At 34.9% G+C, this 27,787-nt stretch overlaps 1 protein-coding gene across 4 annotated transcripts; it reads right to left on the reverse strand.

The window, feature by feature from the left end:
* Positions 1-13,954: 13,954 nt before the first annotated feature.
* LOC132613642 (uncharacterized) lies at positions 13,955-24,830 on the reverse strand. Of its 4 annotated transcripts, XM_060327761.1 has the most exons (7): positions 24,691-24,830; positions 24,372-24,476; positions 23,701-24,097; positions 23,005-23,124; positions 15,348-16,171; positions 15,189-15,249; positions 13,955-14,804 (listed from the first exon to the last, which is right to left on the reverse strand). In XM_060327761.1, exons 5-7 carry the CDS (start codon positions 16,066-16,068, stop codon positions 14,276-14,278), a joined length of 1,311 nt encoding a protein of 436 aa, XP_060183744.1. In that variant the 5' UTR covers positions 16,069-16,171; positions 23,005-23,124; positions 23,701-24,097; positions 24,372-24,476; positions 24,691-24,830; the 3' UTR covers positions 13,955-14,275. The 4 variants fall into 4 exon arrangements, with proteins under 4 accessions (XP_060183744.1, XP_060183741.1, XP_060183740.1 ...); XM_060327758.1 differs by having other exon boundaries at positions 23,005-24,085; XM_060327757.1 differs by lacking the exon at positions 24,372-24,476 and having other exon boundaries at positions 23,005-24,097.
* Positions 24,831-27,787: the final 2,957 nt, after the last annotated feature.

The raw sequence follows: 27,787 nt of genomic DNA on the forward strand, positions 1-27,787 counted from the left end.
ACGATTTAACTTTATGATCAAACTTCTTTTATCTTGACTGTAAATTTGGACATATAGTCTTTGTTTTTGAAAAAATAATTTATATATTTAGAAACTATACAAGAGATACTATAAATTAAAATAATTAATAATTTAAAATATTTAAAGGGCAAACATACATTTTCTTGTTTGACTCTCCAAAAAGCGAAAAATATCACATAAATATAGACAAAGTATATAGTAAAAGTAAGAAATATGAGAGTAAAAATCACCGGAAGTGTGGGAGTGTCGCAATACCCGGCACAAGGTCTACTTAAAAGACAAAAATTTGAGGAAATCCGTAGGAAAGGGAATCCGCGACTTAAATAGGACAAAAAAAAGTTGAATTAAACTAGTACAATAAAAAAACACATTAATAGGTTTCACGCACGAAATTCGTGCGTGAATGTTATGATGCCATTATCCTTTTCTTTTTCTTCAGTATAATACACTTCTACATTTAATAATAAGTGATCCATAGGTTATGCATACATCCATTCTTCTTCATTATGCCATTTTTATTACACTTTTTTTATTAGACACTTAAGTTTTAATTTAGCAAGTATCTTTTTATTTTTTGGGGATTGAATAAGCATTTTAACTATAGTTAAAAGGGTAAATTATTTAGAAGTACTTTTAACTTTTGTTATTAAAAAAAGAAGAAGCTATCTCTTCACAATGAAGTAATTGCTTTCTCTGACCACATCCACCAACACCGTAGCGATATGAATCTATGCGAAGGCTTCAAATCAACGACAACTTTTGGAATTGTAGTTGCCGTCAGCTTCCACAAAATTCAATCAAACAAAATCTATACAAAAGACTTCCCACGAGGTCTTTTTTTTTTTTTTTTTAAAAAAAAAACAAAAAAGAAACCCCAAATATTTGAGGAAATCCGCAGGAGAGGGGATATAGAGCTCTATCGGGAAAGAGGAAATATATAAGAGAGCACGGCGTCCAGTAAAGTAGGCGGCGAGATGGCTAAGTGTTGGGCATAGGAGGTGGTGGGAAAATAACGCGCTACAGAAGAACCAAAGTAGTGCAAGTCCAAAACTTTAGTACTCCCTCCGTCCCATTTTAGTTATATAATTTGATTAGACATAAAATTTAAAAATAAAAATAGAATTTTTAAAATTTGTGATCTAAAATAAACTATAAATATTTGTGTAATTATCAATTAAAGGAGAAGTTTTCAGTTAAATTATTTTTAAATATAGAAATATATCATTTTTTTTTAAACAGACTAAAAAAAAGTGTATCACATAAATTTGAACAGAGAGAGTATCTTACTTTCCTCTTTAGTCCATTTCAAAAACAGTTTCTCTTTCTATATTTAGTAGGCGTTTGGCCATGCGTTTTCACTCATGATTTGAAACCATGGTTTTAACGCTTTAAAATATAAAATTTAACCTATAAGTTTATATTTTATAAAAAAACTCATAAGTTGGTAGATATTTTTAACAATTACCCCCATAAATCATTTACCAATCTCATTAACTTCCACCAACCTTTATTTATATCTACTAACCTTTAATTTATGTGGGATGATTATATTAAATAGTAGTTACATTACTATTCATGTTAAATTTTCGTTTTAAGTTTAATTAATTGATGTTGCATTTTTTAGAAAGGTCTTTTAGTAGTGTACTAATTTTGTTGTAAACTCTGATTTGCTCATTTAGTAAGATTGTATAAGAATTGAGAATGTTTTTATAGTTTTCACAATTTGTAGGGTTTTTATGTCTATAAGAGAAAATACAACTTAAAATATTCAAATTGCATGTCCAAACATGCTTTGAAACCATGGTTTGAAACCGTGTTTCAAACCATGTCCAAATGGAGCCTTAGAAAGTTGACAATTCAAACATTCAACGTGTTAAATTTAAAATCACAAGATTCAACGTATTTTTTGCTACTTTACCCATCTTTAATTTAAGACCACAATATTTAAAAGTTTCTTTATTTTTTAGATTCCGTGTCAAGTCAAACTAAGAAACACATAAGGAACTCAAACTAGAAACACAAAAGGAAATGGTAGATCCTTGAGTCGAATTCAAACCATCACTATTTTGAAAGCAATTTAACGGAATCTTCACGGAACATATACGATTTAACTTTATGATCAAACTTCTTTTATCTTGACTGTAAATTTGGACATATAGTCTTTGTTTTTGAAAAAATAATTTATATATTTAGAAACTATACAAGAGATACTATAAATTAAAATAATTAATAATTTAAAATATTTAAAGGGCAAACATACATTTTCTTGTTTGACTCTCCAAAAAGCGAAAAATATCACATAAATATAGACAAAGTATATAGTAAAAGTAAGAAATATGAGAGTAAAAATCACCGGAAGTGTGGGAGTGTCGCAATACCCGGCACAAGGTCTACTTAAAAGACAAAAATTTGAGGAAATCCGTAGGAAAGGGAATCCGCGACTTAAATAGGACAAAAAAAAGTTGAATTAAACTAGTACAATAAAAAAACACATTAATAGGTTTCACGCACGAAATTCGTGCGTGAATGTTATGATGCCATTATCCTTTTCTTTTTCTTCTGTATAATACACTTCTACATTTAATAATAAGTGATCCATAGGTTATGCATACATCCATTCTTCTTCATTATGCCATTTTTATTACACTTTTTTTATTAGACACTTAAGTTTTAATTTAACAAGTATCTTTTTATTTTTTGGGGATTGAATAAGCATTTTAACTATAGTTAAAAGGGTAAATTATTTAGAAGTACTTTTAACTTTTGTTATTAAAAAAAGAAGAAGCTATCTCTTCACAATGAAGTAATTGCTTTCTCTGACCACATCCACCAACACCGTAGCGATATGAATCTATGCGAAGGCTTCAAATCAACGACAACTTTTGGAATTGTAGTTGCCGTCAGCTTCCACAAAATTCAATCAAACAAAATCTATACAAAAGACTTCCCACGAGGTCTTTTTTTTTTAAAAAAAAAAAAAACAAAAAACAAAAACAAAAAAGAAACCCCAAAAATTAATGACATAATACCAAACATTGTGGAGAGATAGCTTCTTCTTTTTTTAATAACAAAAGTTAAAAGTACTTCTCAATAATTTAGCCTTTTAACTATAGTTAAAATGCTTATTCAATCCCCAAAAAATAAAAAGATACTTGTTAAATTAAAACTTAAGTGTCTAAATAAAAAAGGTGTAATAAAAATGACATAATGAAGAAGAATGGATGTATGCATAACCAATGGACAACTTATTATTAAATGTAGAAGTGTATTACACAGAAGAAAAAGAACAGGATAATGGCATCATTACATTCACGCACGAATTTCGTGCGTAAAACCTATTAATGTGTTTTTTTTTTTTTTTTACTAATTTGGTTCAATTTTTTTTTTATCCTACTTAAGTCGCGAATTCGTAGGGAAGGGTATAGAGAGCTCTAAGTACACTTCACATATCGAGAGTTTAGGAGGTTGTCGAAATAAACGCGCTAAAGAAGAACCAAAGGAGTGCAAGTCAAAGCCTATAAAATAATAAAACGCGCTAAAGAAAACTAGAGTGCAAGTCCAAAACAGATTTACTTAATTGATTTGGATATACACCAACAACAACAACAACTCAGTGAAATCTCACATCGTGGGGTCTGGGAAGGGTAGAGTGTACGTAGACCTTACTCCTATCAAGGTGGGACGGCTGTTTCCGAAAGACCCTCGGCTCAATAAAAGCATAAAAAGAAGTCAGATAAGGCTAAAAGATTCAAAGCGATAAGGAAATGAAATGAAATAATGCAAGCGACACAGATACCACAAGATAATCAAAGCACGGGAAATAGCATATAATAGCAGAAATCGAAACACAAGAAATTATATTGCGATAATGCGACTACTAATAAGAACGGATAACGAGACTATCTACTAGTCTTCTACCCTAATTTGGGTCATCCAAACCCTCTTATCTAAGGTCATGTCCTCAGTAAGCTGTAATTGCTCTATGTCGTATCTAATTACCTCTCCCCAATACTTCTTCGGCCTACCCCTACCTCGTCTGAAACCATCTATGGCTAACCTCTCAAACCTCCGCACTGGGGCATCTGTGTCTCTCCTCTTCACATGCCCAAACCATCTCAATCTCGCTTCTCGCATCTTGTCTTCCACGAAGGCCACTCCCACCTTATCCCGAATATCCTCATTCCTAATCCTGTCACTCCTGGTGTGGCCACACATCCATCTCAACATTCTCACCTCGATTTAAAAAAAAAAAGAATAATTCTCATGGTCAACCAGGTCCTTAGCTCCACCTCATATTTGACATTAAGGGGTATTCACGGGTCTGTTTGGGTCCGTTTTTGGTTAAAACCAAAACTAAATCAATTTAGTCAGTTTTTTAATTAGTAAAATCAAACCAAACAAAATATAATAAATATCCATCAGTTTGGTTATTTTCGGTTTGGGTTAGTTTTTAAGAAGCCTAATGGTATTTCTCTCTTCCATTATTTTTCCTACGATTAGGAAAGATTTTTCCATCCTTTTCTTTTAATCTGTTATTACCCTTTTATTGTGGAAGCTATAATTTTCTTAAATTATGGAGAAAATGTCCTAAGATCTATAATTTTTAATCAAGTGAATCTAGTTTATAAGAAATACAACTTCTTTTTAGGTAAATCTCATAAATGAGTTTGGATCATGAATTTTTACTAAGAAATGAGCTTATGGTGGTGTAAAGTTCTTTAACCTAAAGAGATAAAGAAAATTGTGAAGAAAAAATAAACAAAGCATTTAAAATTATTTATAAAACTAATATATTACATAGATATAATTATAAAAAATTGTGTATATTATTTTATAGGTTTGGTTCAGTTTTTTCTTCAGGTTGTTTCTAATAAAACCAAACCAAACTAAATATTATCGATTTTTTAAAATTTAAAACCAAACCCAAACAACTATCGGTTTATTTAATCGATTTGGTTCGGTTTTGCGGTTCGGATCGGTTTTTAACCAAACCGTGAACACCATATTTGATAGTATTAAACATAAAAATTTGCTGAAATGGAGCTCCAACTCGTTCAAACCCCCTCCCCGTATCTTCTCCTTTCTTACCAGAGCCACAACAAGAAAGAAGCCCGATTCACTTAATAAACTCACAAATAAAGAACCCACCTTAAGCACAAGTCTCTAGCAGCTTTATTGGCTTCTTCATACACATGGTAAATTGCACAAGTGATACGTTCCAGCAAGTCAAAAATTTCTTTTAACTTGTAGATGGTTATTTCATTTGGCTCAGTGTGACCATTAACATATTGGACAAGTATAACATTATCGGACTCCACAATCAACTTCTGTGCATTTGAGTTTCCTTCCATGCATTTGACTAACACATTCTTCAAGGCCTCCAGTCCAGCAATCACATTGTCTTCAACATCAATGGTACCACTTTCCACTATACCTACCTAAACACATTCCAGTATCATCTTGAAAAATGCCACTAAATCGTCCGGGTTGATCACCTTCTGTACCGATCCCATAGATGTTTAGCTTAATCCAACCTAGAGGAGGAGGAACAGAGTTGCATCTCAAACGACGAGTTCCGTTCTTCAAGGAGTTTCACTATACCTACCTAAACACATTCCAGTATCCTCTATCGTCTAAAGTATTAAGGAGTCTGTATTTCTGCTAATCCCTCTTCCTTTTTAGTCCGTTTAAAAAAGAATGTCTCTTTACTTTTTTGGCAGCTCTTTAGTTTCAACTTTCCACATGACATGTTTAAGATCACAAGATTAAAGAGCATTTTAGTACATTGTACATATCTTTAGTTTAACACCAGAAGATTCAAATGTCTTCTTTACTTTCTTAAACTCAATGCCAAATCCAAATCAAACAAACAAATTGAAACGGAGGAGTAATTAACAAGCAATTCAACTGCAGCAAAAGAGTTACTCTACTGGACTTTAAATGAAGTGACAATAAAAGAACTTGGGAGTCCACCTCTCCACAATACAAAATTTCTTCTTACCCAATAATAAAGAGAGATATAATTCTTTGACCTTCCTAACAGGTAAATTCATAGGCATCTAATTCTATTCTGGCGAAGAATATTTTTATGCCCGAAACTTGGGTTATAGAATTTTCCTACTAGAGGGCTTTTAATGTGTGTTTGGTATGGAGGAAAACATTCCAATTTTCTCATGTTCATTTGCTCAAAAATTTTGGAAAACATTTTCCTTAAGAAAATACCTTGGTAGGAGTAAGGTCTGCGTACATTATACCCTCCCCAGACCCCAAGATGTGGGATTTCACTGGGCTGTTGTTGTTGTATTTTCCTTAAGAAAATAAGTTTCTTAAAAATAGGGAAAATGACTTCCCTAATTAAAGTAAGAAAAACAAGTTCACAAATGACATTTCTCCAACCACCCAATGCACCCCCAACGACTCCCACAACCCCACGCACCATCCCTCCCCCCCCCCCCCCCAAAGCTCCCCCCACCTCCTCAAAAAAAAAAAATAGTAGGGTAAACAAACTTATCAAATGACAAATTTGGTTTCTACTACCTTTTCGATAAAGTAGGGCAAATCAGGGGCGGAGCTAGGGTACGGTAAGAGGTTCATCCCAGCCCCCTAAAAAATTACACTATATAAATATATAGAATCAGAACTATTTTTTACACAGGGGTGGACCCACGTCTATCATGCTGGTGGCTCTAGCACCCCTTGAACCTGACGCAAGCTATGTATATTTTTGTAGAAATTTCTTTGAAAGTAGACAAAATAAATTAGCAGCACCCACTATCAAAAGTAACTCGTGGGTGCGTTGGTCTGGAGCCCAGTGCAAAAAGTGGCATTTTGCAGCAGTAGAACGGTTCGATTCCAGATAAAACCTTTTTAAAATGATTTTCTTCCTTTTCTCCAAAACACTCTTTCTTGTTTTATAGTATTATATTATATTTTCTTTGTTGACTTGTCCTTTTAGTTTGCTTGACTTCTCCTTTTTTTTTTTTAGCTCTTTTATTCAATTTGTTGTGGTAAAGAAAGAGAAAAGAAATAGCCTTTAAACCCTTTTATTCCCCAAACAAAAACACAGAAGTTCTGCTTCATCGTCTTTTGCCTTCTCTGTCTACTGTGTTGCTTTCCAATTGGAGTATTAAACATTAACTGTAATATTTCCATTAATTTTTCATTTTTGTGTTCAAATAGTTGTGCACTCATACTTTGTGATGGATAGCAATTTTGTATTCAAGGAAGGCCATTAAATGTAGATTTATATTTAAATTTGATAGCTAGGGCCGCCAATGAAGCTTTGAGGTATCTGATTCATTTGAAGCTGATACTTTGGACGTAGAACACACATTTTTGTGTAAAAATCTCTAAAATTATAATACTATGAACCCATATATATATATATATATATAGACACGGTTGGGTTGAACTGCGAGCTGCAATATGAAGCCTGCATTTGTCACTTCCTTAAATTTCTGGATCCGCCACTGTTTTTACATCTATATAGCATGTGTTGAATCTCCTTAGCTTCACTAGTATCAAATGACAAATCTGGTTTCTACGTAGAAAAATATTTGGAAAAATGAACTATTAAACAGAGATGAGTATAGGGCGATGGAGACACAAAAAGAAATGGTCGGTCGAATTCAGAAATCACTTTTTCGAATGCAATTTAACAGAATCCTCACAAAACACACATGACTTAATTTTACAACCTATGAGGAATAAATAAATAAATAAAAATAAGAAAAATGGGAGTAAAAAAGGAGATACTGCAGTAATAGAAATCTGGTAGAGTAGGCGGCGAGATGGTGGAAAACGCGCGCAAAAGAAGAAGGAAAAGAGTGCTAAGTCCAAAACTAAAATATAAACTATTTCCTCTCATTTTTTATTAGGTGACACATAATGGTGGCAAAATTTTGCCCATAAAATCATAACCCGTCCAACCCGCTGAAGATTGGGCTGGTTATTGACCCGCTCACTTTTTAGCTCATACCACTTCAGCCATTAAAATTGGGAAAAATACGTATATATTGATATTAAGGAGAAGTATTTACGAAAAGTGATGATAGTTTTCTATTTATAAAAAATAACATTACAAACCCTATATAAAACATACTTTTAAAAAAAAAAAAATCTTAATTTAAAAAAAAACGATTTTTTTTTTAAATTATATTATATTTTATTTTAAAAATTATGTTTTTTATTTTTTAAAAATTATATTTTTTAAATTTTTTTTTCGCTCAAAAATTTATGTATGAAATATGTATATCTCGCTCAAGGCTTAAAAAGTTCGCTCAAAATTTAGTGTATGAAAACGGTATGAAAAATGTATAAAATGTATATATCTAGTTTAAGGCTTAAAAATCCCTTTCAAAATTGTGTGTATGAAAACAATATGAAATTTGTATCTCGCTCGAGGCTTAGAATTTCGCTCACATTTTCGTGTATAAAGTTCATGTTAGATTTCTGTAAAATTAATATAACAATAACAACATTGTATACAACTTTGATACAACATTCAAGACTTAAAATAATCGTTCAAATATTGGTGTATGAAATGTGTATGTCTTGCTCAAGGGCTTAAAAGGTTCGCTCACATTTGTGTATGAAAAAAGTATAAAATATGTATATCTCGATCAAGGCTTAAACATTACGCTCAAAATTTTATTTATGAGAATGGTATGAAATGTGTATATCTCACTCAAGACTTACAATTTCATTCACATTTTTCGTATATAAAGTTCATATTAGGTTTTTGTAAAATTAATACAACTACAACAACATTGTAACAACTTTCATACAATATTCAAGGCTTAAAATTTTCGCTCACAATTTTGTGTATGAAAACTATATTAAAAATTTCGCTCACACATACACATTTCATACACAAAAATTTAAGGTAATTTTTTAAGCCTTTGAGCAAAAATTTTTTTTTTTTTAAATATATTTTTTTTAGAAAAAAGTTTTAAATAGTTTTTTTAAAAGAAATATAAAAAAATATTTTTGAAAAACAAATTAAAAAATGAAAAATATATGAAAATCCATCATGTTTTTTAAAATATCATTATGCTTTATAAATAAAAAAACTATTTATATATTTTGTAATAAAGAGTCTTAAGTAGGTACCCTATGTCATTTTCCCATTAAAATTTGAGCTAATATCTAGCCCAAATGGATCCATGAAAAATCTTGTCAAAATATTTTCAAAAATATTTTTTTATTCGTTTATTATATATAGTCGTAATAAAGAAAAATGATAATTTTACTAGATACTAAGAAATTATAAAAGGACAAATAAAGCAATTAAAATTTAATAAAAATTGGGCGGGTTGGATTTTCACCTGCTTTTTAAGCCATTATAGCCCAAATATTTATTAACATAACCCAGTTTGACCCACCCAAATTTAGTACAACGAGCCCATTTGCCACATCTAATGACACATATTTGATCGGATATAAAATTCAAAAATAAGCTTTTGATACATAAATTAAGCTTATACAAAGTAGCTTTATAGTATATGTTTTTATTTTTTCTTTCTTGATAAATCAATGAATTGTGTAACATGTTGGTTTAAAAAAACATGTTGGATAGAATTGCGATGCCAAATTTAAATAATTTTTAATTTGAAAGTATTTTTTAAAAAAGTAGTATATGTCACATGAATTAAGACAGAGAGTGATAGGTTATGGGCAATTTGCACGATTGCCCTTATTTCTTTAATTTTTACCCTTCGACTAAAAACTTATGAGTTTTAGATTCCAACCCTTGCTCAGTCAAAAATAAAAAAATAAAAAAAATCGCAAGATAGAATTTTTCTGCAAAATTCTGCCTTAAGATAGGCAAAAACTCTTCCTTAAGACAGAGTTTACTACCTTATAAAGCAGAGTTAGGCTTAAGGTATAAGGCGGAGTTTGCCTTCAGGGGTGAATACAAAACTCTCCCTTGCATTTTTTTTTTTTTTTTTTTAAATATTTGACTGAGCAGGAGTTCGAACCCGGAACCCATGGGTTGCCGAAGGGCAAAAAATAAAGACCAACAATTTGAGGGCCAAAAATTAAAAACCAGTGCCTTTGAAGGGCAATCCGCACAAAAACAAATGATAGGTTATTGCAGTGTCCATGAGCATAGTATATACAAGCAATAAAGAAGTTTTTTCCCGGATTGCCCTTCGAACACATCGGTCTTTAAATTTTGCCCCTTATATATGTAGTGTTTATTTTTTGTGTCTGCTGCTCATTTAATAAAAATATTCAGACCTGTCTCGCTCGGCATAAGTTCTGTAACATTTATCTTCAGAAACTGAATTTTTGTCTCGCTCGACATAAGTTCTGTAGGAATTAAGTTATGCAGCATAAGTTTTGTAGTATTTTCAGACTATGTTAGATTGTTGAACGTTTTGCCGTGTCCGCATAACTTGTGGGATGTTTGATACATATGTCATTCGAAATGTAAACTCTGCCTAGCGAAATCTAAAGTTATATCACTCCAAAAGTGTTAGAAGGATAAAAATTAAAGACCACCCCGAAACACGAGCATTTGTGAGAGTCACCCAGCAATAAAAGCACGAAAAATGTTATAGTCCAAATTACCTTTAGAGTGTGTTTGGTATGGAGAAATGTTTTCCAATTTTCCCATGTTTGGTTGGCCAAAATATCTTGGAAAACATTTTCTCTAGGAAAACAAGCCCCTTGAAAATGAGGAAAATGACTTCCTTAATGGAAATAAAAAAAGCAAGTTCCACAATTAACATTGCAAGTTCATTGTCTCCTCTCCACTCACCCAACACCCCCAATCCCTATACCTTGCCCTTCCCACACCCCGCCACCCCTTTGCATATCTCTTTGAACCTCTCTTGGATTGATCCATGTGTGGATATCCAATGTATGAAGTCACGTCTCTTTCTCCCTTGCATTTATTCTAGTAATTAAATGTCTTTTAATTGTTAGATTTTCTTTTTTTTCTTCTAAATCTCTTCCCCCTCCCCTTCTATTTCTAGGTATATCTTTGTTATTTGATTTCTTGACTATTTGTTGCTTCCACGTATTCGGTTGTTATCATTTGTTATCAAGAGAGCAGTGAGACATAAAGGAGAATATGAACATACCCTCTTTCTTCAACCCATTCAAAACCAATCTTGCATGATTTCAAATTATTAAGTTCAAAATCCAAGTTCTTCTGAACTGGACTTTTTCAATATAGGGGCGCTCAGTCACCTACTTTCTTTAACCCATCCAAAACTAATCATGTAGTGTTTGCAATCATTGAGTACAAATAGAAGCTCTTCATAACACAATTTCTTCCACCAAAGTGTGCTCCTGTCACCTATTTGAACTGCCAGTTCAAATTCAAAAAATGAAAATTGATACGCTGAAGTGCCAGATCACAAATTTAACCCAAAGAGAGAGCATGAATTTTTATAATCTCCTCTTTGAATCTAAACACGGAGTTTGTCTTTAGCTGGATGCCTTTATATTATTAACAAGCTATTCAACTGCAGCAAAAGAGTTACTCTTTTGGACTTGAAATGAAGTGTCAATAAAAGAACTTGGAAGTCTACCTCTCTTACTATACAGAAAGGCTTCTTACCTTATAAGGATAGACATAATGAAGTTGTCTTTGATAGAGAGTGCTTTAACCCTCAAAGTGGGACTTTCTAGCGCGAATTCAGATTAGTCGGGCCTCAAAGTGGGCACCGGATATTGGGTGGGGAACAAAAAAAAATAGGCATAATAGGCATAATACTTTAACCTTTTCAATAGGTAAATTCGCAGGTTTCTATTTTAGGAAAAGAAATTTGTTATGCCCCAAACTTAAGTTGCAAAATTTTCCCGCTAAGGAGCTACTTGTATTAAGTGACAAATTTGGTTTCTACATAGACAAATATATGAAGGATCTTTTAAACACAGAAAATTATAGGGCGATGTCGAAACCTTAGGAAATGATAGATCCTTGAGTCGAATTCAAACAATCACTATCTCGAATGCAATTTAACACATACTCCCTCAGTTCATTTTAACTTGTCCGTTATGATAAAAATAAATGTTCAGTTTTACTTGTCCAGTTTAGCAAACCAAGATGGAATGTATCACTTACTTCCTAATTTATCTTTATTATTAACTATAATCATTTCCCAATGTTTTTCTTAGGAAAATTAAATTTATTATATTCAAAGGGTGAAATAGTAAATTTATCATTTTATTAATTACTCCATCTGATTCAAAATAAGTGTCCACTTAGCCTTTTTAATTTGGTTCAAAATAAGTGTCCACTTACATAAGCAAGAAGGAATTTACATTATTTTTTCAGATTTATCCTTATAAACAATAAATAATCAAGAGTCTTATTAATTAAGGATAGTTTAGTCAAAATACCTATTTTTTATATGTTTTTAATATTTTTGTTGTGAACGATATTGGGCCGAAGGGCATCTTTGGAGGTATTGTTAAGAATGGACCTGAACCAGTATTTGCAAAGCAACCCAACACTAATTAAGTGGCCATGTTTCAGGTCCGGGTTGATAAATAGCGATCGGTGGGAGCAAAATATGTTACATATATTATGAAGAAACTGTTTGTTCCTCTCATAAAGAAACTGTTTGTTCCTCTCGTCTCCTTTCTCAGAGTCTAACTTCTCATCTCCATTCTTATCTCTATTCTTGTAATTCAGTAGTTTGAGTGTTATAGTTGTAATTTGACTATCATTAATTATATATATTTGTGTTGAGAATTATGGCTTGTCACAATTTTCTCAAAGGATGTGTTAAAGGCCAATTGACGCTTCTTCTGAAACAGAAGGAGTACATTTTAAGGGTATGTCCAGTCAAACATGGATAAGTAAAAACGGACAGAGGGAGTACATTTAATTTTAAATAAATAGTAATAGTATAAATAAGAAAAATGAGAGTGAAACAGGAGACAGTGACAGCAACAGTTGAAGACTGGAAGTGTAGCGCAGCTGCTAGGCCTCAGTAAAGTGGACAACTTTTGGAATTGTAGTTGTTTTCCGCTTCCACAAACTTAATCAAGCAAAATTTATATAAAATACTTTCCAGATGGCCAATTTAATTACATTTCCGCCGGAAAAAGAGTGGCAAGTTTTAGGAGGTGGTGGAAACTGAAAAAAGCCCGCTAAAGAAGAATAAACGGAGTGTAGCTCCAATACTAAACTAAAGGTGAATCTACTCCCACTTATTATTATTTTTTTTAATTATGGGACAGATATTTTATTGGATATAAAATTGAGTCGTTTGCAACTTTTGGCCCTATTTTGTGCTGGACTTTAATTTTTCCCCTCAAAATAAATAATTTTATGGACATGAAAAAATTAAAGATCAGCCCATTTGAAGGGCAAACCCTGCAGTTTCTTCTACAAATTTAAGAAATATGTGAAGGCTTTTGACACATAAAATAATTTTATAAAGTTAATTATATTAACTCTTATTCTTACTACAAATAATTAAATGAGTATTTGAAAGCTTCACATATTTTTTTTATATTTTTTTCGATGTAAACCATGGACTTCATAACACGCGGGTTTAAAATAACGAAAAAGGGTCAATATTACGCTTAAACTATGTGAAATATATCACGTCCTACCCTCTATTAAATTTTTGTGTAAAAAATGTTGTTGCTGTAAGTTTTTTGAATCACGCTTGTCCCTCAAAACTAACTGAGCTTCACCTCAGATACGGCAGCATTCAAAACTAACTGAATATCATCTCAAAATAAAGAACCAAACTTTTCCCTCTACTCCATTGTCCACAACCACCCTATGTACAGGAGCTATAATGGCCTTAATTTGCTGCTGTAGTTTATTTGATTTTTCAATAATTTCAAATATCTCGCTCTTGCCTCAGCGAAAACAAGGTACTTATTTTCCATTGTTGGGCTGAAAACTTTAGTTTAAATAGTATAATATTGTCAAATTAAATAGACAAAGACCACTAAATACATTCAATGAACATTAACATAGATCAAGAAAATTGCTTCTGTTTGCACAAATTAGATAACATATAAGGCTTGCCTTTGCCTTCAGAATGCATTTGTTTTTCTCTTCTTTTTTCCTTTTCCAATTGTTGCATTCATCATCATTTGACAAACAAAAAGACCTGGTAATGAGAAGTCGGAAAGATACAGAAGTGTCTGCTCTGTGATCCATGTCTGCATCAGTCTGCTGCAACATCACTTGCCATGAAATGCAACTCGTGTGTGAAACTTAGTCGAACCTAGAAAGCTTCAACCCTACCCCATGAGCCGAAATCAGAGCTATCTATTCATGATTGTGACGTTCATCTCTCAGAGCAAAGTCTCTAGCAGCTTCATTGGCTTCTTCATACACATGGTAAATTGCACAAGTTATGCGTTCCAGCAAGTCAAAAATTTCTTTCAACTTGCACATGGCTATTTCATATGGCTCAGGGTTACCATTAACATATTGGACAAGTATAACATTACCGGACTCCACAATCAACTTCTGTGCATTCGGCTTTCCTTCCATGCATCTGACTAACCCATTCTTCAAGGCCTCTAGTCCAACAACCACACTGTCTTCAACATCAATGGTACCACTATACCTACCTAAACACATTCCAGTTTCATCCTGGAAGATGCCACTATATCGTCCTAGCTGATCACCTTCTGCACCGATCCCATAAATGTTTAGCTTAATCCAACCTAGAGGAGGAGGAACAAAGTTGCATCTTAAACGACGAGGCCCGCGATATTCACCAAGAATCTGTGCAAATTCCTCTCTAGACATATCGCTCCGCATATATTCCAAAAATTCTTCTTCAAGATCCCTGCAACACGAAAGTTAAAAGTTACATCTTTAGGGATGAATTACACCTTACCTTTCTATTATTCCTTCAACTCATCTCTATCACTAAATAGCTACCCGTAAGCAAATAACTGCAAAGTACTTTGCATAATCCAACCAAGAAAATCTAGATTCTCCAACTAAAACTTAAATCATTCGCATGTGTAAAGCACATCTTATCACGAGGGAAAATAAAGGAAATAATCATACACAGTGAGAAGTAAAGGGGTAATGGCTTAACGATCTGCTAAGTTGAAACACCTTTGTTTCCAGGAATCAACAATTGACAGAATGAGCTAGCTCTGCATAAGAGAACTGTATTCAATAATAAATGGAAAGTTTGGTATCTAGTCTCACATCTAATTACCTTTGCCGATCCAACCAATGTTGACCTCCATCTTCTCTTTTATGTTCTGTGATCTTAGTCACTGCATCAACAAAATAAAATCATCTGGTCAGTGCAAGTGTCGTGAGAGCAACCAATAAATTCTCCAACTTGAATCAAGATTAGAAGGAAATTCAGTACCAGGGAGTGATGCTTCCATGTCCATGTTGGGACCCACGTCAAAGAAATGCCAAGCAAATCTTGAAAATACACTAATATAGATCTCCTCATGGCTAACTTTTATGTCAATCTGTGTAGTGAAGGGGAGAATTCTCTCTAGGCGTTGCAGTGTTTCTCCATCCTGATTACATGTTGAAATAGAGGTCGCCAAACAGCGTAATGAGTTTGTCAATAGGAAAATCTGGTTAATACAAGATGAAGACCAGTTCGCTCCCAACAGATTTCCTATAAGATAACTATTAGGAACAGGCATATAGAACATTGTTGGTCTTCGAACTTGCCTCTTACAATTTTCATTAATGGTCAAAACCTCAACACCCAGTTTTCTGAAAACTAGCATATCAGCTGGAGACATTACAGGATCGTATACTTCTATATTGTCAATCCAATTGGGAAAATCTCTTTTTAGTAGGAGAACTACAGCAAGCTGAAACTGTGCATGAAAATCGGATTCCATGCTTCCCAAAGCATAGATTACCACCTGAACATGTGAATGAGAGCCTAAAAGGCGAAACAAATGTTGTTGAAAAGTTTCATTCCGTTCGAGATCCAAGCGCATTCCAGCATACAATTTAGAGTTCTCAACATTCTTCATCATCAGTTCAATCTCTTTAAGCAGCCTTTCTGCCTCATCTTGTATGTGAAAATAAACATTGGACTCCATATTCTCACCGCAATACATCTTTGCACCCCAAGTCCAGCTTGATGTTGGTCTCTAGCAATTAAAACACTATTGAAACAGCTAACAATGCAGCCACTCTCGTGTTTTGGAGTTTAATATAAACCTGTATGCAGAAAAGAATATTACTCCAAATCGTTAAGAGTATACTTCCAGCACATTAAATGCTGCATGTTTGAAGCCACGTAGATATTTCAAGAAGCAACTCAGTTGAAATGAACATGCCCCTCTCTTCTTTAACCCATAATTAAGTCAAAAACCAAGTTCTTCTAAACTCAATTTCTTCTATTTAGATGTGTCTACAAATTCACAAAAGAACCTTGTACTAATGCGAATCTAATGCAAAGGAAAAAAATGGAATTTTTCTTTTAGGATTTTCCTTTCTGTCTAAAGTATTACGGAGTCTGTAATTCAGCTCGATACTTTTACTAATTAACAAGCAATTCAGCCGCAGAAAAAGAGTTTCTCTACAATAAAGAATTTCTTCTTACACTATAATAAGGATATGTAAGATGTGGCCTTATTTGGCATGTGCCAATTTACTTGGTCACAAGTGTTTCTTGGAGCAAAAGTTTGGTGATGTGGAGGAGAAAACTTTGGTCATTTCTCTTTCCTTTTTTACCCAACTTGGAGGCCAAGTTTTGTCCCTATAAAGGAGGGCACTTCTCCAACACACCAATTTGAAAAAGAACAATTAGTTGAGTTTGTTTTCTTCTTTATAGAGAGTTGTGTTGGAAAACACTTGTGTGAACCCTTTCTCTTGGGGTTTATGGATATTAGTGTATTCTAATTTTGTACTTTCTTTTCTGTTGTGTACTATCCGTTGGTGTTAGTAAATTTGCTCCTCTTTTAGTTGTGGATGTAGGTCAAGTTGACCGACCCACGTTAAATCTTTATCTCCTATTATCCTTGTTATTTTCTTTAATTGACTGCTTTGTCTAACTCGCAAGTGTTGTAAAAATACGCGCTAAAAAAATATACCCTTCTATATTTAAAAACTATTTAATTTTATGAGATAATTTACAGTCACATAAATATCTAAAATTTATTTTGGACTACACATTTCAAAAATCTTCCTTTATTTCATAAATTTTATGTCAAGTCAAAAAAGAATAATCTTTTTGGGATGAAGGGAGTACCTAATTAAGTAGTGCAAGTCCAAACTATAAATAAAATAATATAACAACATCACCAGTTCTGAAATTTTTAGCAATATAAAGAATGACCGTTATATATGTATAATGATTTGAATAATATTTCATATTATAGGTAAAAGATGCATAAAATTTAACTTTTTATTTTTAATTGCTAAATTCTAAGATTAATCATGCTTTTTGTGTGTGTGTGTGTCTATATATATATATATATATATATAGGTCTTAAATCATTAAAATATTTTGGCAAAATCTCTAAACCTATTATTGGTAATATTAGAGATTCTATTTCTAAATCTCTGTTTACATATGAATTGAATCTGAAGAAAAAAAAGTTGGTTGGACGAGATTTGAGTGGTGAAATCGTATCCATCATGGATGAACAACGAAGCTTTTGATTTTTATTTTTCTGTGGGTCGGATGGCTTTGGTTAAAATAGTTTAAATGGGTGAGTAGATTTTAATTGAAAAAAGCATGTCATGTAGGTACTTTTATGTAGGGACATGAGGATTTAACGGATGAAGGGTAAATAAGGCTTGAAAGTTGGATGAAGGGTAAATATGCCTGAAAATTGGATGACAATGACAACTATGTCCAAAAATTATAACGAAGGGAAAATATAATTTTTTTTAAAGTAAATAAAACGGGCTAAAGAAGAACCGAGCAAGTCCATAACAGATATTTGATTGGAAAAGTTTAAGAAATATAAAAAGGCTGTTGACACATAAATAAGTTTATATATAGTATTAAAATATTCTTATCACAAATAAATGACGAGCATTTGTGAGAGCTTCACGTATTCTTTATTTTTTGGGTTTAAAATAACGAAAACGGTCAAAATTGGTTGTTCTGGAATGTAAGGGGAGTTAATAAACGGTATAAGCAGAAAGAGTTGAGGAACAACATCAATAATAATCACATTACTCTAGCTGGTATAGTGGAAAACTAGAGTTAAAGCACCTAAGGCTGCTATGATAGCTAACAGTCTAGCCAACAAATGAGAAGTTTTAACTAATTCTGAGTATGCAATAAATGGCAGAATCTGGCTTATGTGGGATGCTAAACATTACCAGGTCAACCCTATCAGGAAAGAGGATCAGTTCATACATTGCCACGTAAAAGGAATTACAAGATATATTGAAGCGGTACTTACTGTTGTGTATGGTTACAAAATCTTGGAGCAGAGAAGATCTTTATGGGAGAATCTGCTAGATTTTGGCAAGGGCATTACACAACGTTGACTCATTTCTGGTGACTTTAATGCAGTATTATATGCTGATGATAGACTCTTAGGAAACCTGATTGCTTATGCTGAAATCCAAGATTTTGCTAACTGTATATCCCTATCTGAGTTGCCATGGAAGGGTGAATACTACACGTGGTCCAATAAGCAACAAGGTGAGGACAGGGTATGGAGTACAATTGATAGAGCTATTGGTAAGTATGAGTGTATGATGACTTGGGGACATGTAAAGATCAATTATGGATTGCCTTCTATTTCAGACCATACTCCTATGATATTATCTCTGTATCCAAATCAGTGGAGTGGTAAAGTTCCATTTAGATTCTTTAATGTTTGGGCAGATCATCCTAATTTCCTGACCATGGTCAAGGTTCAATGGAACAGAACCAATATAGACTGGAAAATGCAAAAAATTTGGCTAAAACTGAAGGCTCTCCAACCTCAATTAAAACAGTTGAATAACAATGAATTCAAAGGGATAAGTCACAAGATAGTACTAGCAAGGGTAAAGCTAACTGATATTCAAAAGAAGATTGCAGCTTCATGCTCTGATTCTTTACTGGAGCTTGAGAAGATCTTACTGCAAAATTTAATTATTTAAAAAATCCTAGCGAACAGACTCCAGAAATTTATGACTTCTATCATTAGTAAGGCCCAGGCTGGTTTTATTCTAGGGAGGAAGCTTGGTGATAATATCATCCTGGCCCATGAACTAGTATAGTGCTATACTAGGAAACACATACCAACACGATGCATGCTCAAAGTTGATCTCCAAAAGGCATATGACTCTGTCGAATGGATATATTTGCACCAAGTAATGGTAGAGATTGGTTTTCCAAACAGATTTCTAACCTGGATTTTTGAATGTATAAGAACAGTAAACTACTGTTACACCTCGGAAAATTTTTCGTTCATGCACAGTGAATTGACTGACAAAGGGCATGATGCATACAATGTTTTGATAAGTAAGAAATAATATTTAATGATTCTAAATGAGATTTTGGAGAAGAATTATAATGTCCCTCATATTGGTAATGAAGTGTTAAGTAAGTTTCAAGAAGGACCCATAAGCCAAATATGGGCATAAGCCATCCAAAATGGCGATTTAAGGAAACATTTTCGGATGATCTGATTTGGAGGGGACAAAACGCCATTATAAGTTTGGAATTTGGACAAACACCAAGAATGAATGTTGTAGATAATTGAAAGAGCTTTCCAACCATAGGTCGTGGGCCCTCACAGCATATCGGGATCAAAAGTTATGGACATTCTACGACAGACAGTTCGGGGGCAAAATATCACATTCTGGCGCACTTTGCGGCGCAACATGCGGCTCGCAAACACGACATGCGGCCACGCAGTTTCACCGCAAAGTGTGCCAGTGAGGGTTGGTCAGCTGGCAAGCTTTGCGACACAACATGCGGCTCGCAGAGCATGCTTTGCGTCTCGCAAAGCGTGCCGCATCTTGTGTCGGTCCAGAATTTTCTGGACCACTTTAAATATACCCAACTCGACCAAAATCACATTTTCATCATTTTTGGCCAAGAAAACCTCTAGAACCCTCTATAACATTCATCCACAAGAAAATTCAAGGGAAATCCATGATCAATAACACCAAATCCATGAACCCAAGCGTATGAAGCCTAGCCAAGTTCATCTAATTCAAGAAAACCCAAAAGAGAGGAGATAGGGTTTTGGTGCTAGAAGGGAAACTCCACTCAAGGCTTGTTCAACCATCATCCAAGGTAAGTTTCATGACCATTACATATTGTTTAAGGTATTGGATGGTTAAGGAACTCGACTTGTAGAGAAGCATAACAAATGGGTCATTCAAGAGTGAATAGTGTCATGTTTGAATGGTAGAGAATTGAATCAAGAATGTTAGGGTTTTGTGAGTATGAATACGTTATAAATGATATGTAGACCATGAGATAAGTGTGATATGTGGGAAAACACGATAGCGAACCTATAACCATAAATGTGAAGAAATTGGAGAGAAATGGTGGACTTTGCCTAAAGTATATAAATGATGATTGCTGCTTGCGATATTGAGAGTCGTGTTGTAGATGTTTGGGAATTGATATGAAATGGGAGAAAAGTAGTATAAACAAAGGAAGTGCTGCCTAATTTTCTCTAGAATTAGTAGTGCGTTCTTATGGTTGATTGACTAATGTTAGTACGAATCCTCTTTTGAAGGTAGAGACGCGACACTGAAGAAGAATGAGCGAACGCTAGATTGCTTAAACGAGAAAGGTATATGAGGCTCAAATCTTCTTCCAAAAGGCATGAATCCTTCAAGTTTTCCATAATCCCTCTATAAGATGAAGCTTATGAGCCCTTCTATATACTGAGTCACCTATGAGCATGATAATGATGATAATAAGCGAGGGTGTAGAGATTCGAGAAATTGTGACACGATGTTCCTACGATGCTAATGATGTTATTATTGCTAACACTCGCCTTATGCTTTATTTCCTTCAAGGCGAGGTAAGATACTCATAAAGGTCCATAATGCATTCGGGGTTCACGACCTTACGTCACCCCGACATAGTGTGGTTGTCTTAAAGCCTAATGTATGCTCCTAATGCTAATGTATGCTATGATGATAAGATAATGAATAATGCTAACTTGAAATACGACTATGAAATACATGGAACACTAAGAAATGATAACATGATGCTATGGCATGAGATGTATAATAATGACGTGTTATGATTGATGTTGTGATGATACGATTCCACCGCGCCTACATGGCCGGATATGTCACCGCGAATGCGGGCTACATATGATTCCACCATGCCTATAAGGCCGGACATGTCACCGCTAATGCCGGCTGCCGCGCCTAGAGGGCCGGGCACGATCACCACTAGTGGGCGGCATATGAGGGTTACCCGGACGCGGGTGACGATCCAGATTATGATGTGATGATGTACGCGATGATGTATGGGATGAGATAACATGTATACTATGATTGTATAAAATGTGACATAAGTAAGTAATACATTTGCCTATGACACGTGTGCAGGTTGTATCCTTGTCTCATGACCCATGATCTCTCTATTATGTTTGTTTATTTCATTCCTGCCTTACATACTCAGTACAATATTCGTACTGACGTCCCTTTTCTTTGGACGCTGTGTTCATGCCCACAGGTATACAGGGAGGAGATCTTGCTCCGGATTCTTAGAGGCCGTTAGCTGACTGAAAGCACTCCATTGTCCCGGAGGTGCCTATGATGATTATTTTGTGTACAGTTGTAGATGTCATCTCTTAGAGGCTCGTAGATAATAAATGTGGGTCATGTGGTTTCACGACGCGGATTTTGTGTAAATATATCCATATATGTTGTTGTATAAAAGCATTATGTTTTGAAATGGAAAGCAGTTTCTTTTGTAAAATAAGAATGAAATCGATAAATGAGTCTAAGAAGTAATATTACGAGCGGTGTTCGGTGGTTAGTCCCGGGTACCCGTTGCGGCCCCTAGCTGGGTCGTGACAACTACACTGTTTTGATTAATGGGGAAACTACCAAACCCTTTGATGCTGCTAAAGGTTTGAGACAAGGGGACCCTATGTTCCCCCTTTCTCTTTGCTATACCCATGGAATATCTTAGTAGAAGCATGACTGGTTTGAAGGATAATCCTGGTTTTATTTTTCATCCAGATGTGAAAAACTTGGGATCATACATATTAGTTTTGCTGATGATCTCATCCTTTTCACAAAAGGTGATCTCCAATCAGTTCAAGCTCTGTACAGATGTTTCTTGGATTTCTCAAAGGCTTCTGATTTGCAAGCTAACTTGGGTAAAAGTGCTGTGTATTTTGGTGGTCTCCCTCAAGCTACTCAAGATGCTATGCTTCATCATCTAGGCATGGGGCTTGGTGAATTACCTTTCAAATAACTTGGATCCCTCTGTCAACTAAGAAAGTCACAATTATGCAATGGAAACCTCTTATTGATAGAATTATTGCTAGAGTATCATCATGGACTGCAAAGAAACTCTTCTATGCTGTAAGAGTCCAAGTGGTTCAAACCGTGTTTGTTGGGATTCAAGCATTGTGGGCTCAGATATACATTATCCCTGCAAAGGCGTTGAAACTGATTGATGGCTACTGTAAGAGTTATATATGGTCTGGAGCTAATGAGATTACCAAGAAATCCTTAATAACATGAGCTAGAGTCTGCCTCCCTAAAGCTTCAGGTGGTCTCAACTTAATTAATCTTCAGCTATGGAACCAAGCTGCATTAGCAAAGACATGTTGGAACTTATCAAATAAGAATGATAGATTATGGATCAAATGGATCCATGCCTATTACATTAAAGAAAGGGTATTGGTGGACATGGTCATTCCACCCCAAGCTTGTTGGATGGTGAGGACAATCTTAGCTGCTAGAGACACATTGATACAAATTCAAATAAATTCTACACTTGGAAAGAGTGTGATTAGACAGATCTATATGCAGCTACTTGGAGATAATGAGAAGATGCCTTTGAAATTCTTGATGTTCAAAAATCCTGCAAGGCCAAAATCTGTGTTTACCGTATGGATACACCTTCACGGATGACTTCTCACTACTGATCGACTGCTAAGTTGGGGCCTCAAAGTCGAACCAAAATGTGTTTTATGTGGCTAGATTGATGAAGAGCACCCATTCATTGCCTGCACTTTCACAAAACATCTATGGTCAATGATCTTTACATGGTTACATAAAACAAGACAGAACTGGGATCATTATGTGGAGTGGGCTATCTCTTAGACAAAGGGTAAATCTCAAAGTGCCACCATCTTCAAACATGTCTTTGCTGAATTTATTCATGCAATTTGGAATGAAAAGAATCTGCGAATCTTTGAAAAGAGGTATAAAGACGGAGAGTGTCTTGCTAGAGAAACTGCTTATGTTTGTAATGTTAGGTATCCCTCTGGCTGTCGACTTTTGCTACATAGCTTAGCTTTTAACACAAGACTAGATTTGTATAGAAAAGTTAAGAGTAGCTTTGAGTTTTATTGGGTAGTAGGCTGTAATAGGATAGCTAGCAAAGTATGTTGCTAAGCTATGATTTTGTAATTCTTGCATTGGTGATTAATAAACAAGATTAGTTACAAAAAAAGGGTCAATATTGTTGTTAAACTATGCGAAATAAATCACTTTTGTCCTTCGTTAAATTTTGGTATAAAAATGTCATCACTGTTAATTTTTTGGACCGCGCCTGCCTCTTTAAACTAACTGTGCTTCACCTCATATTTGACTGTATTAAACGAAGAAGTTTGCTGAGATGGAGCTCCAAGCTCATACAAAACCCCCTCATCATTGATTTCTTATACCAATGGATTTGCCCCCGTGTTCTCCTTCCTTACAAGAGCCACAACAAAAAAAGAAGCTCAATCTCCTTAATAAACTCACGAATAAAGAATCCACCTTAAGCATATATTTTCCCCTCAATCCTGTTGTTGGAAATATTAACAAAATCAATCAGGAAATGGAATAAAAGGATAGAATCAACTTATCATATTAAATCGTTGCATCGTGGCAAGCTATTGCCTTAAAAGCTATTTTGGCACGACTCCAGTGCAAATCGTTAAGACCGGTGGTTTCCCAAGATTCTACAGCACTCCCAAACACCTGCAATGGTGGCTGGAAGTTTGAAGTTTGGTCAAACAATAGCCCAAAATAATTTATGAAGAAGAGAGGAAGAAAATGTTTTTTTTATGTCAACAATTCACTAAGAAGATTGGTTATATAGGCCAAAAAATCTGAAAGGTCAAAGAAGGACTTAATGACCATTAACCTGACCATTTAAACAAGCCAATAAATCAACCATTAAAAGAGAATTGAAGAGTCAGTTACAAACATGAAATAATGAATCATTATATAAAATAAAGTCACACTGAATGTGTAATGAACCCACCTGCTATAGTGGATGGGGCCAGACGCAGTAATCGTCCTATATAATTGTCCAAATACTTGGACAATTACGTGGTCCCTAATCCTAAGAAAGAGTAGCACGTTGTTCCTATACATATCCAAAGAAGTTAGAATGTTAGGCTCATGTATGAATTTGGTTATTTTTCTTTTTTTCTTAATAACTAGTCTGGAACTTCTCCCCTTCTTGTTTTTCTTGTTTTTTTTTGCTACTATTTCTTGCAATTTCAGCAACCTTTATTTAGCTAAGTGTTAATTATTCAGTGTAATAGTTGTTCTTGCATTCAATCAAAGCCAATTCATACCATTTTGGTGCTCTCGTTGACCCTTCCCCACCAATGGGTGACGGCGTTCACAATACTCGTATGAAAACTTTGGATGAGGCCATGAAATTGGTTCACAAGCAACTGGCTACTCACACCACGAATTTTGAAACCATTAATGCCACACTTCAAGGTCAACAGTCTCTTTTTCAAGACATCCTAACACAGCTTACCCAGATCCAGCAACAGTCTCCTACTCATACACTATCTCCTCCGGTAACGAGTCCTTCTCAACCTTTTCTAGGTCATTCGTCTAACACCCCTCCTAATCCTGTTTTGCGACCTTCTCCCACAAACCAGTTACACACCCATGCCATTCCACAAAATACCCTCCAGTTTGCGCAAAATCAACTTGGCCCTTTTCGTCGTGACAAACTAGCGTCTATTAACCTACCAAAGTTTGACGGTTCCGATATGGAGAGTTGGCTTTTCCAAGCCAATCAATACTTTGATATTTACAACATCACCACAGAAAGTCGCCTTAGCCTCTGTTTTTTCTATTTAGAGGGTGATGCTAGAGATTGGTATCAATGGATTGTACAAAAATCACCAACTCATTAGTTGGGTTCATTTTGCCAAAGCTTTGGCGATTCGGTTTGGATCTAAATCACTCGAATCACCTGAGAGTTAGTATCTCTTTCGTTTTGAAAAGCTTGCTAATCAGACAACCGACGTCCAGTCGTAGCTGCTTTACCACTTCTTCACATCGGGCCTCCGTCATGATATTAAGAACAATGTGTTATCGTTCAAGCCCACAGACCTACATGATGCTATTGGACTGGCCTTTACGCAAGAGCAAAAACTTTTGGGACCTTCTTCTACTTCCTTTGTAACCCAGCCCAATCAATTTCCTAAACCTTTTAACCCTCCAACTCAGCCCCATTCTCCATTTCCTAAACCCGCTTCTCTCAGCTCCTCTTCGTCTTCGTCTTTGTCTTCTGTCACACCCCTACCAAGAGTATGATGGGCTCCGACCCGTAGGCCGGGAACCACCTGATTTATCCGTTACTTTAAACATTATAAATCATAACTCAAAGAACACCTGCACGCAAAAAAGATCCAACATAAAAATATCCGATCATTCAGCACATATGTTCATATGCGGACCGACAAGGTCGCCACAACATAACATATATCATAAAGCCGGCAAGACTGACAATAAAGTATCAAGAGCTCAAAATAAGGTCGACAAGGCCACCAATATATTATACAACAATATGAATCAGTGGAGCCATAAAACATCTAACTGTACACACACGTCTACGAGCCTCTACATAAAATAAAAATGATCATAAGGACTATACTAATTAGACTGCAGATCTAAAGTAAGTGGAGTGCTCCTGAGAATTTGCTGATAGAGTACCTACGGATCTGATCCGTCTCCTCGCCTACCTGCGGGAATGAGCGCAACGTCCACAAGAAGGGACGTCAATACGAATAATGTATTGAGTATGTAAGACATGAATAACAACATAATATAGATATGAAAGGTAACATGAAATATGAGAGATAACCTGTACATCTGGATGCCTCATAAGACAGTGTCATGCATGCTTAGCCTTTAAAAAATTATATTTTTTATACATATATATAGTACTATGCCCGCCATTAAGGCTCGCTGTCATATATATATATAGTATCATGCCCGGCCATTAAGGCTCAGTGTTATCATCATTAGCCCGCGTCGGAGGCAATATCATAACATGCCCACTATAGTGGTGTGCACATCTACGTGCCATGCCCGACCGACTATAGAGCGGCGCGGTTTGAGAAAAAAAAAATATATATATATATGTGTGTGTGTGTGTGTGTGTGTGTGTGTGTGTATATATATATGTGTGTGTGTGCGTGTGTGTATATATATATATGTGTGTGTGTATATATAAATAAAAATACATGCATGAGAGCCCAATGAAAAGCCACAACTATATCAGAGTGAGGTAAGTTCGGCAGCCTTCGATTATATTATGGATCAATCGTCATCGTTTACCCTACCTTGAAGGAACAAGGGTCATAAGGTGAGATTACCAACAATGAAGGAAATTAAGAAATTGCAAAGTAAGCTCAATCACCTCATAATAATATATAGCTCATGTACTTGAAAATCTCTATGAATAAAATCATCTCATATCATGAAATCTGTATGCCTTGGAGCTTTGATAAATAAATCCCTCATAATCATCGTCATTTTTATCATAAAAAAAGTATTCATCTCCCTGTACACACACGTCGACGAGCCTCTACATAGAATACAAATGATCATAAGGATAATACCAAATAGACTGCAGCTCCAAAGTAAGTGGAGTGCTCCTGAGAATTCGCTGATAGAACACCTACGGGTCTGATCCGTCTCCTGCCTACCTGCGGGAATGAGCACAGCGTCCACAAGAAGGGACGTCAGTACGAATAATGTACTGAGTATGTAAGGCATGAATAACAACATAAAATAGATATGAAAGGTAACATGGAATATGAGAGATAACCTGCACATCTGGATGCCTCATAAGGCAGTGCCATGCATGCTTATACTTTTTTTAAAAAAAATATTTTTATACATATATACAGTACCATGCCTGGCCATTAAGGCTTGGTTTCATATATAAATAGTATCATGCCCGGCCATTAAGGTTCGATGTTATCATCGTTAGTCCGCATCCGGGGCAATATCATAACATGCCCACTGCAGTGGTGTGCACATCTACGTGCCATGTCCAACCGACTATAGCGCGGTGCGGTGTGAGAAAATACATACATGTATATAAAGCATGCGTGAAAGCCCAATCAAAATACACAACTATATCAGAGTGACGTAAGGTCGGTAGCCTCCGATTATATTATGGATCAATCATCATCGTTTATCTTACCTTGAAGGAACAAGGTCATAAGGTGAGATTTCCAACAATGAAGGAAATTAAGAAATTGCAAAGTAAGCTCAATCACCTCACAATAATATAAAACTCATGTACTTGGAAATCCCTATGAATCAAATCATCTCATAATATCATGAAATCCGTATGCCTTGGATCTTTGATAAATAAATCCCTCATAATCATCGTCATGGTTATCATAAAAAATATAA

Source organism: Lycium barbarum, chromosome 10, assembly GCF_019175385.1.
Source record: "Lycium barbarum isolate Lr01 chromosome 10, ASM1917538v2, whole genome shotgun sequence".
Taxonomy (NCBI): domain Eukaryota; kingdom Viridiplantae; phylum Streptophyta; class Magnoliopsida; order Solanales; family Solanaceae; genus Lycium; species Lycium barbarum.